At 34.3% G+C, this 15,635-nt stretch overlaps 3 protein-coding genes across 5 annotated transcripts in view; 1 reads left to right on the top strand and 2 right to left on the bottom strand.

The window, feature by feature from the left end:
• Nucleotides 1–15,635, top strand: part of LOC126745526 (midasin) — a 242,157-nt gene that overhangs the window by 60,665 nt on the left and 165,857 nt on the right. The gene's annotated exons all lie outside the window — the stretch shown is intronic.
• Nucleotides 1–15,635, bottom strand: part of LOC126745537 (uncharacterized) — a 115,035-nt gene that overhangs the window by 13,883 nt on the left and 85,517 nt on the right. The gene's annotated exons all lie outside the window — the stretch shown is intronic.
• LOC126745532 (uncharacterized) lies at nucleotides 68–2,013 on the bottom strand. Of its 2 annotated transcripts, none has more exons than XM_050453410.1 (2): nucleotides 844–2,013; nucleotides 68–785 (listed from the first exon to the last, which is right to left on the bottom strand). In XM_050453410.1, the coding sequence occupies exons 1-2, from the start codon at nucleotides 1,940–1,942 to the stop codon at nucleotides 121–123; spliced, it is 1,764 nt and encodes a 587-aa protein (XP_050309367.1). In that variant the 5' UTR covers nucleotides 1,943–2,013; the 3' UTR covers nucleotides 68–120. The 2 variants fall into 2 exon arrangements, with proteins under 2 accessions (XP_050309367.1, XP_050309368.1); XM_050453411.1 differs by having other exon boundaries at nucleotides 68–773; nucleotides 844–2,012.

Genomic DNA, 15,635 nt, shown 5'->3' with positions numbered 1-15,635 from the left:
CTTGGTACTATCCCTTGAGTTACCAGGAATCTATGTTCGTTTGAAAAATTCTGCAAATAAATAGATATCAGAAAAAAAAACATTTTTTTATTATTATTTCATATTTTTTAAGCTACAATATCAGAGATCTATCGAGGCATGTTTAACTTTATCACTAACGAATGAAGTCCTGTTTTTGGAACTACTTGACACACTCCCTTTGCCTCTTGTTCTTGTTATGTCCAAAGAATCTTCGCTTTCATTGTCTACATTTATTTTAATAGACCTAATACTGCTCAGTCTGGTTCTGATGAGTTCCAAAGAATTCACCCTCGGCACAACACTTTTTCTCTCAGTGGTGTTTTCTTGTATTGAAAGTGCCCTGGGCTTAAACAGTTCACTGTCGGATTTAAAAATGGTCGGTTTTTCGGGAAGGGTCAGTAGGTTACTGCAGTCACATTCTTCGTCGCTACATGTACAAGAAACCATTACTGAGAGTTTACGATGTCTTTTTGATTTTGTGTCTTCTGTACTAAGAGAAATGGACAGGCTTTTGTGATTTTCTTCTGAATTTTTTAACAGCAACTTTGAACTACTTTTATTAAGTGGTTCTTTTATACTTATAACTTCTGTATATGGTTCTTTAGAAGCGATGTTTTTTTGGTTATTGTCTAAAATTAAGTTATCATTTGTAGACTCAGCAATTAGGTTTGCTTTAGTGTCAATTACTTCTTCCGATTTTTTAGCGATTTCATTACTGCTGGTATAAACGTTCGTTTTCTCTTTAGACATATCTGTAACAACAACTGTTTAAAATAATTTTTCTGAAATTTTAGGTTGATGACAAAGGCAGTTTTCACTCACCCTGCCTTTCGATAGATTTCCTTATAAATGTTTTTTCCTTCGATGATGCAAAATGTATGGAAGAACTTCCTGCTAAGTGTTGCTTATAGCCCTTTACAGAATCATTGATATGGCAATCGCATCCAGTTTTTTTACACTCGCATGGGATCAATTTGTTTGCACGCCAACTGCCATATTTATTTTGAGATTTTTTTATGTTTATTGCATCTACGTACTTAATCTTTTGAGAGTCTTCTTTTACTTCTAGCAAATGTTTCTCCATTTCCAACTGTTGTGCCAACATGGTTTCTTCTAGTATGGTTTCTGGTTTCGAGTTACTTGAACCAGAGCTATTTCGATTTTTTTGCAACTCTTTTGATATTCTACGCTCACTTGTTGCACGTTTAGAACTATTTAAGCTACCTATACTTTTTTTCCTAGAGGTCGGTTGCCAGGAATCTAACTCTTTGATGCTTTCTTTAATTTCTGCTTGAGGGGAGGAGGTCTGGTAAGGAGGACTGCTAAGGTAACCACAGAACCTGCAACGTTTTTCCAGCATTAGTTTCGTACGGTGAAGTCGCTTCTTTTGGAGCTCCAGTAATATAGCGTTCCAACTTTCAATTTTTGTTGTGGAAATCACCGGTTTTTCGTCCTCGTTTTTCAACTTGGACTGGACGCTTCGTTTTGGCTTCTTACTACTACTGGTGCTCTCTCTTTTTTTCTCCGCCTCCTTATTTTTGAGTGCGGTTTCTATAAGAGTGCATTTGATTGGTTCCAGCTGTTTTTCCACCACACTCCTCCAGAATTCCAAACATTTTTCCGTCTCTTCTTTGCTAATGACGTTGTCAAAGCTAAACGTTTTAAACAGAGACTCTCCAGATTGAACTTCGTCGGCATTAAGGTCGCCTTCGATACTACCATGGGATGTATCTACGTTTGGGGGACCGCTTTTTATCATGGTTACATTTTCATCGTCTATTTGGTGGATTTTGTCGCCCTGTCTATAAATTTGTTGAAGGTCGGAAGCCTTATTTGACAGTCCTGTAATTTTAGATGCGGCTGCCTCCTGTTGATCATCTTCGGTTGTTAGGTTTTCGCTTTGTATGTGGGCTTCTTCCATAATGTAAAAAAAAATTATATAATTAAGTAAAACAATCTGACGTGTGTCTGACAAACATAAAATGCATAGGAAATTAAAAAAGGGTGTTCAGAGGAAAGATGTCGGCTTTAATCGTATTGGAAATTATAAAATATTTATAGCGTAAACGTACATATATTGACATAATTAAAATGGATATAGACTTTTTATTTTTAGATACATTAAAGAAAGCTTTTTTAAAACATGTGACTTAAGATCAAAAATTAGTCCTACATTTCTCGCCTGCTTTAAATTAGGGAGAACCATTATTAATATGCAAAAATTAAATGAGTAACATTTTTCCCTAGTACAATCTGATCCAATGATCAGATATGTCCTTTTTTTGTATTTGATAATAAACCATGTTTTCAAGACCAAACAGAAACTCTCTCCAAATCATCATTAATAAGTCTGAAAGCCTAAAGGATGATAGAAGTTGATTATCATCAATGTACAGGGTGTCCCAAATTCGAGGGTGTCCATTGGAATCTCGGAAACCGTAAGAATTACAGGGTCGGTTAAATGGAGGCAAATTTGCGCAATTTGGAGTTTAATAAAGTGACGTTTAAAAAATTTTAATATCCAAAAAAAAACGAAATTTGTCAAAATCGTTTTTACCTTCTATCGTCGGTTTAATTTTTTTTTTGCGTCATGTGGTAGGACATAAAAAGTGGCAATGAAAAACTGTTTTTAGTTTTTCGATATCTCTTTCAATAAAGCCAGTAGAAGGTAAAAACGATTTTGACAAATTTCGGTTTTTTTCGGATAACTCCGTAAGCATCCGGAATTTTAAAATTTTTTAAACGTCATTTTATTAAGCTCCAAATTGCGCAACTGAAAGCACATGTTTAAGGCTAATAGACTGGAGAACCATCTCAAAAACAAGAATTTCGGGCATTCTTCCAAGAATTGGCAAAATACTTATAGGCCTAAGTAATGCAATTTTAGCTGCCTTAGGGAGAGATGGTATAATGGCAGTTTTCCGTATAAAGGGATATTCTGCTCTTTCTAAACAGCCATTGAATATTTTGGCAATTGTAGGAGCAATAAAATTAATACTAGATAGTAGGATATCATGCCGTCAAAATTTTTTAAAATATTAAGTGATAGTGTTATTGAAATAGAAGTCAATGAACCCAAGGTCAATAGGAGTGCAAACATTTTATATATTTATAAAATGTTTGCTAATATTTTGTGGGTTTTTTAATTTAAAGGATATTTCAATAATTGATTTACAGAGAAGATGCGCTCCTGCGTGCAATACAAGGTCCAGGAAAACTGTTGTTTAATTATTCGGTCAAATTTCTACTACTCTGAGGCGACGCAGCGTCATACTGTAACCACATTAAATTTGTTATCTTCTTTGAATCGGAATATTCTCTAACAATACAGGCAGTTCTTCTCGTTAGAACTGAGGGTAAATTGCAGATGCATAAGAATCGACTTACCGATCTTCTAACAAACCGTACCAAACGAAGAATGGCGATTTTCAAGCTGCCAAGAATTGGAATTCCTTGAATTATTGATGTGAATGTAGCATTATCGGTAAATAAAATATTGGTAGCTACATTACGACAACAACGTTGTTAACCAATTGCAAAACTGCATACGAGGGTCTATATCAAAGCTGTAGAGCCTGGACTGGTTGGAGATGAATTGGGTATAAACCAAAGTATGTACTCCATACAGTTATTCGGGTAAAACCAGTGCGACGTATTATTCTGCGAACACTAATTGATGATAGTAGTTCCTGATGGATGTAAAATGGAAATGATCTTGTTGCTCTCAGTTGATTAAAAACTCTCCCAAATACTCGTTTATTAGGTATTCTTCGATTGGATAGTAAGCACTGCTGTTCTATCACTTCCGTTACAATATCCGTATACTAATAGCATGTCTGCGTATTATTCATTTGTAAAAACAAACATTACGCTAATTTTTGCAAATTTCTTACAAACTGACGCAGTTACTGTAAAAGAATAACAATCAAAAGAAGTGTATATTGCACTCGGCCTAATTGATGTTGATAGAAGGAATAATTATTATTATAGCATTTAGTTTTTGGCACCATAACTATTAAATAAAAAAAAAAATCATATCTTAGTAAGGAAGCATTTACGGACCCGTGTTTATAGGACATTTTCGACTTGAAGTTACCTAGTATATATATAGGTCCGGACAACCCAGATCTTGCAACAATAAATCTGAGTCACAAATTACAAAGAGAACGTTAGTGTTTCACCGTATTGAACCTAGAGTGCTATTCGGTCAAAATATTTTAAGCTTTTTCGCCCGCATATTTAAAGAAGTTAAAGGCAAAAAATCGATTTTAGTTATTTTTAAACTACTAAATTCTAAATGACTGCAAAAAATGTTCTCTGTTCCACCTGGTACTACCACCATTCTTGTTCTTGATTTTGATGATTTCTCAAATACAAATTGTGGAATCATTTTCATACTTTATCATACGAGAGGAACTGGTAGGATCCAGTCCAATTTAAACCTGTTATTGAGCGGATTTGTCAAATTAGACTTGCAGGCAAGTGGTTTAACTATTCGAGGTTATCTATCTATACACGCCACAACTGCAGAAAAAGATGACAGAAGTAACGAAACTTTCACTGAAAAGAACTTTACACAGGATATGGAGACAGGCAATGGAGTGCAACAAAGTTATGCGTCAACTCATTATTTAAGTTCAAATTAATTTTTGACTGAAAAGACCTAAAAGGATGAAACTTTTAGAGTTGATAATAAAAACCTTTGATAAACCCTCCAAAAAATTTCTAACTAAATTCTTTGTAACTAAATTAATTATCTATTAAAAGAAGACAATTAAATGACGACGGATTTCAACTAAATTATGCGCCAACTCAATGTTTAAATCCAAATAACTTGTGACTGATGAGACCTGAAAGGATGAAACTTTTAGGGTTGATAATAAGAACTTTTGGCAATCCCTCTAGAAAACTTCAACTTTCTAACTTTATTAATTGTTTAATAAAAAAAGTAAATAAATGACAATAGAGGGTAGCTAAATAATGTGCCAACGCAATGTTTAAATCTAAATAACTTTTGACTGATGAGACCTAAAAAAATGATAATGCTGGGAGACTTCAAGGCTAAAATTGGAAAAAATAAGGCCTTTGGACTAATAATTGGTAAACATAGCCTATACAAGAGTATTGCAACGGTAACGGAATGCAACTAGTAGACATGAAAGAATCCAATAATCTATTGATCAAATCAACAATGTTCGAATACAAGAATATTTATAAAAAATCTTGGAAATCTACCGATGGAGTAACAAAAAACCAAATTGACTATGTCCTACTTAATGGAAGAGACAGCAGCAATATAATTGACGTAAGAAGCCTTAGAGGTGCGGGTAGCGACTATTTTTTGGTTAGAGCTAAAGTACGAGCAAAAAGGGCAAACGAGCAGGTTGATGAACATTTTTCCCTTTTAGCATTCATTAAATACTTTCTTCAACACCTCTATAAAAACCAAGGAGATTGTATCATCATTGTCTGCCTTGACTGGAATTACCAGATGATCAGAGTATGCGTAACCTTCCATACTTAAATGATGACAAACAGATTTTCGACCATCTTCTAACTCCCAACATCGCTTTAATTCAGTCACACATTTCGCTTCTTAACAAAGCAAATTCATAAATGGAGTTTGGCAGAGCATTGTTGAATTTTCCCATGATGTCCAGGAATGTAGCAACTTCCATATTCTGGTTTTTATTTATCAATCTGCTAATACTTAGATTGTACTGTCTAAAACTTTTTTTGAACATATAAATATTAATACTTAACTTGTTCCCTTTGGAGTAATTGTCAAGCTTCATTTCTTCTATCTTAATTCATATAAGTATGAAATGTACCATTTAAAATAAACTATTTATCATATCGTCGGCCCAATGCCAAAACCATGAATGTGAAAAATCGTGATTTGGAGATATTTGGGTTTGAAGGTTTTGATACTCTGTGAAAATTCAGATTTTTGTCGGAATAATTTCATTTCTTGGGAGACATAGGATCTACTTTGACAGTTTATGACTTGCTTATTATTTTTTCTGTTTATTAGCCCCCACCTTTCAAAACGTCAAATTCGTGGATTTGGCATTGCAAAATTTTCTTTCAAATCACTTACAGTACAATAAGAAAACCTAAAGACACAATGATTTTCAATATTTTTATTGATTTGAAGTATCAATAAACATGTGTATTTTTATTGGGAAACTAGGATAAACTCGGGATCTATAAATCTAAGAAAACAAAACTACTTAAACTTCTAAATCATTGGCAAAATAAACTATAAAAACGAAAAAGGTTTTCTCAAAAAATACTGAAAATACAAAAGGAACTACATTCATATGCTTAAATGAGCTTAAGTATAAAGTGAAATGGTTTAATTTTCATCTGAGTTAGTATTTTTACTGTCATCTGGTTCTGGTAATCTATCTCTAATATTATTATTAATTTTTAGCGACTTGTAAAAACTGTGATGAACTTTTGGGATTGTTAAATCAGAACACATTTTTTGTAAATCCTGATATTTTGGCTTCGCAATGGGTAACTCACATTCATATGATTTTTTGAACTCCGCTGTTTTTGGTCGACCTCAAATTTTTTCATGCAGTTTATGTCATGAAATTCTTGTTCAAAATCCATTTTGTAAAACACCTTCGTCATGTCCGATTTCAGATAACGAATCCAGCAAACCTTACACCATGGTATTTTGTTCATCTCAAATTTTTGCGCTGCAAATTCTTTAAAATCCTAAACATCATCCAAGCTTCTGCTCCTCACTTCAAATGGGCGTGGTTTTATACGATCATCTCGTATTACTTGTGTCCAACCTTCAGGAATGTATACAGGAACATGCTTAGCTTTCTGCTCAATTTTGGAATGTATGGAATCGCATTCCATTTCAGTGTGTCCGCTTTCGAAAAATTTATGATCTATGATTTTCAAGCTAGGATGAACAGAAATCAGCTGCATACACATGGCAGCATGTTCTTGCGCTTCTTTTTCTTCTCCAGTCATATTTTTCTGTGCCAAACATATCTTGCACTGGTCCTTCTTTGGCTTGAAAAAACCCACGTTATACCTCAGTTCCATTTTGGTCCATACATTGCTTATCTCTTTCATGTTTAGACCTAACCCTATCCATTATTTTTTGTGTTCTAGATGTCACGTTTATCATTTTATAATTGATTTTTTACTACTCAAAATCTATACACGAATGTTACAAAGTATACCATACACTTACAACGTCAAAACAACGAATGTACCACATTTACTGACTTCAAACTTTTAATGCAAGGCCAAAACCACGAAAGTGTCACATTCACGATACGCGCGTTGCGGCAGTCGAATACAAACTAAGATACGTCAAAGGCAGTACAGCTACCCCCAGCACAACCATGATGCTTGCAGATTCGTTGGTTTGGCATTGTCAAGAACTGGTTTAGAGGTGCTTGAAAATGTAGATAGGTAAAAATTGCCAATTTTGCACATTCATGGTTTTGCCTTGGGACCGACGATATGTTCTTTTGCAAACGTCATATTTGTTCCTTTTGTTCAGATTGTCTCTCCATATGGAGATTCCGCAACTGATGTAAATCCTACCGCAGCATAAAATCTGGGTCAGCCTTGCCAAAGAGCCCATACTCTTACAAGGTATCCTCCAAAGTGTTTGTGTACTAAATAAAATACTCTAAATTCGAAAGAATATCTGCGAAGCAGGGTGCCAAATCAGGGTATTCCGGAGATCTCTCAGGATAAAAGTATTATTACTTTGAAAAGGATGAAGAATAATAGAGCTCCACGGGATGACGGTGTCGTCACAGAAGCGATAAATATAGAAGGACCAGTACTGATATCCATGATTCAAAAACTCCTTAATCTGCACCTTCAATAAATATACTTTTGCTCAAGAAGTGAGGTATAACGGACCTGGAAACATATAGTCCAAGTTATCTCCTTAATTATCTTTATAAACCGTCCACCAGAATTATAATGTTATAATACCATTTTTAATAAAGTTGTAACTGAATGCCAAATTTCTTCATCTGGATAAGAAATTAATAAGAAAATATAAGTAGTATAGAAACAATTATCTAAGAAGGACTGAAAATATTCATAAATAAAAAACTCCAATAAGATATTTATTTAGGATAATGAGATTTCGTGAAAAATAAGCTTAATAAAACGGCCACAGTATGTACCAGCCTTTTGCTCAGAACCTTACTAGGTGCAATTGTGTTTTAATAAGTCCAGCAATATTTCAGTATATTTAGAAAGAAATAACACTAGTATTGATATAAAGTTTTGATGAACTCTTACAATACGACCTACAAATAAAATGAGAAAGTGACTCTAATTCGCATTTCTAGAGATGGCCGCCATTATAGAATGATAACTTAAGGAATGTTTCTAGGAACCCCTATATATTTTACTATACTTATATACTAGTATATTAAAAGAAGAGTGTCATTTCTCTATACGTATAGAGGCAAAGCTGGACTTCTATCAGTAATGGAAACAAGCTTGTTTCCGCTCGAAATATGGTAAAAACAACTACCTGCAGTATTTAAAAGCCTTGATAGAAAATACCTTTGAATATAGCCGCCTCTTAGCATTGATATTTGTTGACTGTAAAAAGGCTTTCGATACAGTAGAACTAGCGTAGGTCATCTTAAGACAATTAAAAGATTGTAAAGTAGACATATGTTGACGCAATATCGGTAATGCGACATAATGAAAAATATATATGCAAATGCCACAACAACTGTAAATCCACACTCTACAACCAACAAGTTAAGATGGAAAGGGGAGTTAGGCAAGGCGACACCATGTTGCCAAAGCTGTTTATTTCTGTCCTGGGGTATGCATTTAAAAAATGAGCGACATTTAAAAGAAAAGTTATTTTGTCAAACAATGACATGCTCCAAGAACTCAACAATATCGCACACAAAATAGAATTGGTTGACAAATATAAACATTTGGGTCATCAGATTAGAATAGCTAGATCTAGGCAAACAGATGAATTACCCTGGGATATTAGAGGAAATTGCTCAATTCGCTTAAAACGAAGAACATTTTACCATTGCTGGTTATGATCTATGGCGTAGAGACCCTAACTTTAACGAAGAAAACCGCAGAAACACTAAGAGTAACACGAAAGCGAATGGAGAAATCGATGCTTGGCCTGAACCTGAGAGATCGAGTGAGGAATGAAGAGATACGCCAAAGTACTGGAGCAGATGATATTATACAACGAACCATTACACGTAAATGGGCTAGGCACATTGCTAGAATGGAGGAGATGGACCAAAAAAGTGTTGCATGAAGATGAAATTCTAAATAGCATATGGACACCACCGTTCATCACCTAAAAAATTCCCCGGCTATCCCAATTTTGCAATGCAAATTTAATCGTTTATCATTATTTACTTTAAAAATAAATATGCAGATTACAAAAAACCGTTTAAAAAGGTGATTGCAAAAATTCTGACTATGATTGAAAATTCGATTATAATAATGAAACATATATTTGTAATTAAAACATATCGTCAAGTTACTAATATCATCTGAAAACTTTAATATTTACTCTCGCTTATAGCTCTAATTGATTACAGAGTTCGAAAACAGCATGTGTAACAAAACTCCGCCGTGGGTCCGTGTTTCAATTATCACTAGGTTAATTAAAGGCAGCTGTTAAATCAACTAATTTAACGAAATTAATAAAAGCCCCGGGCGACAAACACGGGGCGGTGAATTACGGCTCGAAAAGTAAAGTAATTGCGTAAAGTTTGGGTTTTAAGTGGCAAAAGGGATTACGGAGGAATGGCCTGCAGCGTTCTATGTTGACTTAAACATTTCTAACCCCTTTTGAACTGGAAAGAAAATTCTCAGCAAAAAAATCATTTGGCTTTGTTTACTTTTGTAAGAAAAAAAAACTATTTTTTATGCTTTTATAGGGTGAATTGAACAGTATAAGTAAGCTAGTAAATGTTGCCGAAACGATATAACCCTCGCTTGCGATTTTATTATTTTAATTCTATGCCTCTAGCGAGTGGCACAATTTAGGCCGAAGAATAAAGCTAACGAAACGCGTAATTGCAATCAGCGAATATCTTAATTGAACTTAATACTTTCCCGGCCTTCTGGCATGATTGTTAATTCCGCTCCATATTTCCATTTTCTCCATTCTTGGCTTCGGCCTCTTCCGGAGCACTTTACCCGTTTTGCCTTTTAAATAAGTGATTGCTTTTCCCGTTACATAGAACCGAAATTATTGAATTAGGATAGGAGTAAATGGATTTTTGTTTTATTGTTAGTGTGAATTTCTTCAGTTCCTTTTCGAGAAAAGAATGGCTATTATATGAAATGTGTTGCTTCGGGTAGTTTTGGGTAAAAGGAAAAATATGTTTTTCGTCTTTGCAAGTATGATACAAACAGACCGAGAAAGAGAATTTTTGCTTTTAAGGGACTTAAAGTCGTCACGCTTTGAAACCCTACAAATTTATTTTCCTATCCAATTTTAACGAACTGAAGCAACAAACTCCTAGTAGCCGTAGTAAAAGTACGAAGAGGATTTAAAAATTATTATAATTATTTAAATGTGCACCAAACACTTCCTCAAATTTTAGCTCTAGCAGAGACGAGAGTGAACTCGAAAACCGCCCAGGTTCATATGTTGTATCCTGGATACGACCTTCTTACCCGATATAAGTACAACTTCGGACTCGCCGTCTTTATTAGAAGCGAGAAGAAACTCTGGAACCCCCAGAGTTCAATGTTATGTGGTTCGAAATAACTACCAAAAGATCCACAGAGTATTTGGGCTTCCTCTACAGACCACCCAGCGATACACACTACAGAAGGTTTTGGGCATTATAGATCAGTCCACTGGAGACATTTAAAACAGTTTTTTTCTTCGCTTCCTTGGAATGATGTTTATTTCAAAATCAATGATCCTTTAGCGTGGGCAAGATTTCAGAGGTGATTGGAAGGTACGAAAGCAAACCGTGGTGCGATAACAGTTGCACGAAGGCAGTCAACAATACAAATGCTACTTGTTGTAAATAGCGCCAAGATTCAAGCCGTGTGCAAATCGTGTCAATGTTGTTGCTTTGAAAAATGCGTGCAAGCATACAATCGATACTCGCAAAATTTGTTTTTCTTACAAATTAGACAAAAATTTCTTAAATTTTTACTCAAATTTACTTCCAAAAATTAACGGAAAACTTAAGGAGAAGAAAATGCCAATTATTCAGTTAAAAAGTGCATGGGCTTAATTTTATTTTTTCCCAGCCAGTAAAATATTTTTATGGATTGAACTGCTTGGAAAAAATTATTGACTGCATCAACTGCTTGGAAAATTGTCCTATCAGTCAAAACGTAATTTTTTTCCAGACACAAAATTTTTTTCTGGTAATTGAACTTTTGTTTGCCTATGAAGTGCATGGAAGAAACAATTAAAAATTCAAGCGACTATAATATAAAATAAATGGGAACATGATTCTATTTTTTCGATGTTAATTCCATGTTTTTCTTGCAGAATTTTCTTGAAATTTATAAAAAATTAATAAGAAAACTTACTACACACTTTTCTACACAGTTATTGAGGCTAAGAATTCTCAAACAAATCTGCACAAGGATTTTTGTACAAATCGGGAAAAATTGATAAATTTATAAAAACTTGTGGTAAGGAAAAATGCTAAAGATTCAGTTAAAATAGTTAGAACAATAATAGTCTTCCAACCTATTTGGCATTTTCCAGCGAATTTATTCGTGAAATTCTGGGTTGGTCTAATGTTTGGGAAGGCACTAGCGAAATTCTCGGATTTACTCGGGCAAATTCGCTAGCGGATGTTGGTTGGACTAATCAGTCTTGCAATGGCAGTCACGGCGAGTGGATGGAGAAATCGAGTGCTCTTTTAAGACGGATATACTAGGTATTGAAGATTGAAGTGAGTGTGGCTGTCAGGTTTACTCGCCTGTAATTTATGTTTATTTTGTCAGCAATAAACCAAATATTCACACCCAATAAAAGATGAGAGAGAGGAGAGTTTTGGACCATATATAATATTACTAGAGGCCTGTGTCGTAGTACGTCAACTCTCAAATATTCAACTCCCATAGCAGAACTTTGAGGAATAAATTTGTGCCAGTGTATTCCGTAAAAAATGAGGAATATCTAGGCTTCTAACTAAAAAGCTAACATTGTAAAGTCCAGTTCAGAGATCTATTAAAATCTGTGATGTGTCGCAGATGCCGCACTAAATAGTGCGTGCGCCTATGTCGTATTTATTGTCGCATGATATATATGTTTAAATGACAGCATTTTATATAGTTTATCTATGGAATCAATTGTTTTACACTATTTTTTATTTTTCTTTCAAAAATATCCATTTTTAGAAAGAAAATAATATCAAAAATTTGATCGCGGACTAAAATCCAAGCATTTTACAAAACATTTTAAACAGCCCCAGCACTCACAACTTCTCATCTCTTTTTAGTCAGTCTATTAAACAAAGATAAAACATCTGCATTCTGGAGATTCCTACTTTAGGCTGTGCAAGTGATTGTATATCTCTCTCTATCCCACTAATTTTGAGGATTACAGGGCCGTACCCAGATAAATTTTTGGGCTGTTTTTGTATTACTTTCGTCATGTTTTTAAAGGGATCTTTAAGGATAGGTCTATCACCTTTAATAGTTGGGACGGGGCTCATGTGAGGTTATTATTAGTTGATGGGTTTTGCCGGTTTTGCTTTTTAGACGTTTATGAAAGTGGAGAATTTAGAATTTGGCCTGTATTCGCCTAAATTTTTTGCAGTTTTTACTGTGAGGAAGTGTGTTTTTTTTTAATTTGTGTTTGTGGATTTGTTTTGATATTATACTTAAAGACCTTAAACTGTTTCGATCCTGGGAAAATAGACAGGAAAATTTGGCAAATGAAGAGGACAATGTTTGTGCGGGCTTATAGAGACCGTGAGTGCACAAGAAAGACAATAACATTTGTGGTGAACACAATAATAGTGATCTGGACAGTGATTTAGACTCAGATAGTTCTGATAGTTTATTTTCTAGTGTTGAGGAAGCAGAGGAAGATGCCAGGGAAGTAAAAGCTATAGGGGAAAATCAAGGAGTTTTAAAATGTAATTGTTTATGTACAGACGCCAAACAAATTTGTTTAAATGTCTATAACAATCTAAGGAATGATCCTCAGTTCACAAATGATTGTAGTGCTTTGCAAAAAACAGCGTTTTTAACAGGAGTTCCGTATAGTACAAGGTTGTATGCTATTTTGTAAAAAAAGGGATTAAAGACAGAAAAAAAAGGAAAGATGCAGGACAATCAAAGGGACTTGACACAAATATTGCCAAATTGCTAAGGGAAGTTGTATATTCTAAATACAAAAACAATGAGGTTCCAACTATAGAGATGGTTAAGGACACCTTATCGGCAAGGGACAAACATTTCTCAGTCTCAACTTTGCGGAGATACCTGATAAAACTTGGATTTAAGTTTAAGATGGTTAACAAAAGAGCTATTGTAATGGAAAGTACTCGAATTGTTAGGTGGCGTATAGAAAATTTAATGAAAATTGAAAAATTTCGGGAGGAAGAAAGATCCATATATTATTTAGACGAAACCTGGTATGATACACATGACATGGCAAAAAAGGGTTGGACTGATAGTTCTAACAAATGTGTCCTAAAAGATGTTCCACCAAACAGGGGATCTCGGATGATCATTATTCATTGTGGTTCAAAAGAAGGTTGGGTGAAAGATCATATCAGACTATCATAAAAACACGCATGCAGATATATTTGAAACCTGGTTTGAGAAAATAATAATTCCAAATTTAAAGGAAAACGGTGTGATTGTTATGGATAATGCATCATACCATTCAAGGCTTTTTGAAAAAATCCCAAACACATCTTCTATTAAAACATGATCTCTATTTTCATCTTATACAAAGAAATAATTATTGGTTGTAAATAAGAAATCATGGGAAAAGCAGTATGGAGTAGATAATATAGCTAAAAAGTATGGTCATACTGTCTTCAGACTTCCTCCGTATTATTTATCTTGTTATCTTGAATTTCTAACGTAATAAAACTAAACCCAAAAATCCCGAATAATAAAATTTTAATTACAAATAAATTTTAAGGCCGGACCTGTGCAACTTTTCACGCTTTCACGAGTGGATGTGACTGAGTTCAGACATCTAACAAAATAGTACGTGGGCGTATGTAGTCAAATTTTACAAATCAAATGTATAAATTATTAAAAAAATTTTTTAAACATTTATTTATTTAATGGAATGATTAAAGATCGCTTGGAATATTACTTTATGACCCTTTCCACATAAAATTTTGCGATTTAAACATGCATGCCATGTGACAATAAAAGCAACACCGGCACACGCACTATTCGCGACATATCAAAGATTCTAATAGATCTCTGAACTGGACTTTACCAAGTTTGTTTGAGCAAAAATTGAAAAACTAAAATCCTAATTTTCTCAATTCAAATTTTATTATAATTCATTAAAATTGATTCAATTTATTTGTGTCCCAAATATGAATTCTATCGCTGAATCTCTCCCTCCTTTCGGGTTAAATTAATAATTGATCTCCAATCCCCGTTAGGTTCAAAAGAAAGTTGTCAGGAGGGGACGACCAGAAACGTAAACAACTTTCCGAATGCCAAGATAAATTAGCATCGGAACACCGACCGCAAACCGCTGAGTTCGATTACTTAAAGAATTCCCGGCTAAGATTAATGACCGCACGGCATCCTTCCGAAATTGTTTTTAAAGTGCCTCCGGGCTGTCGCAAGGCCTAATTCAGACTTTATGGAGAAAAGAATATTTGAAAAATTGATTTTAAAAGGCTTATCAGTGGGATTTTAGGGTCTCGAAGGGTTTTGAGAGCATTGCAGGAAACTTTTCGGTCGGATGAGGTGGAGATTTCACAACGCAATAATGTCTTATTCTTCTATCAGTATCTTAAATTAAAAGAGTAGATTTTCCATATTCTATCAGTTCTTTTATAAAGATAAATTAATATACACACCAATATTATCACAGGATTACAGATGAGAAAATTACGAATCAAACCCTCATGTAGTTCATGATTCATGAACTTGTGACTTGTTAACTTGTTATTGCAGGTTAATACATTAATTTCGGCACCCAAGAGCTTTTTTGACCAGGTCGGTATACATTATCTAGCAACAGCGACATCTACTGTTGTTCCTATTAGCGTCTAGTACACAAATAACTAACATTGGTGTAAAATGTCAGACAACTTCTTAATTATGTATTAAATTTGAAATAGTGAGCAGTTTTAGAATAGGTCTTAATAATTTCTCTATCATATCATCTAGTGATCACATAGTAGTCAGAGCCAGTAGAAGGTAGTAAAGAAACCAGCATGCGGGACGTTATTAACTGCTAAATTTACGCCTTTAATCAGCAATGACAAACGATGATAAGATAGACAAAGAGACAACTAACAGTAGCTGTAAAGGAAGCCGAAAATAAGTGCAAATTGGGAAGAACTAAGAAAATAGAAAAACTGAGAAGAGATACTTAAAGAAGTTAAGAATAAAAGCGCTCAGTTATCCTCCAAAGCAATTCA

Source organism: Anthonomus grandis, chromosome 16 (genome assembly GCF_022605725.1).
Source record: "Anthonomus grandis grandis chromosome 16, icAntGran1.3, whole genome shotgun sequence".
Lineage (NCBI taxonomy): Eukaryota > Metazoa > Arthropoda > Insecta > Coleoptera > Curculionidae > Anthonomus > Anthonomus grandis.
This window is presented reverse-complemented; position numbering and strand designations above follow the sequence as displayed.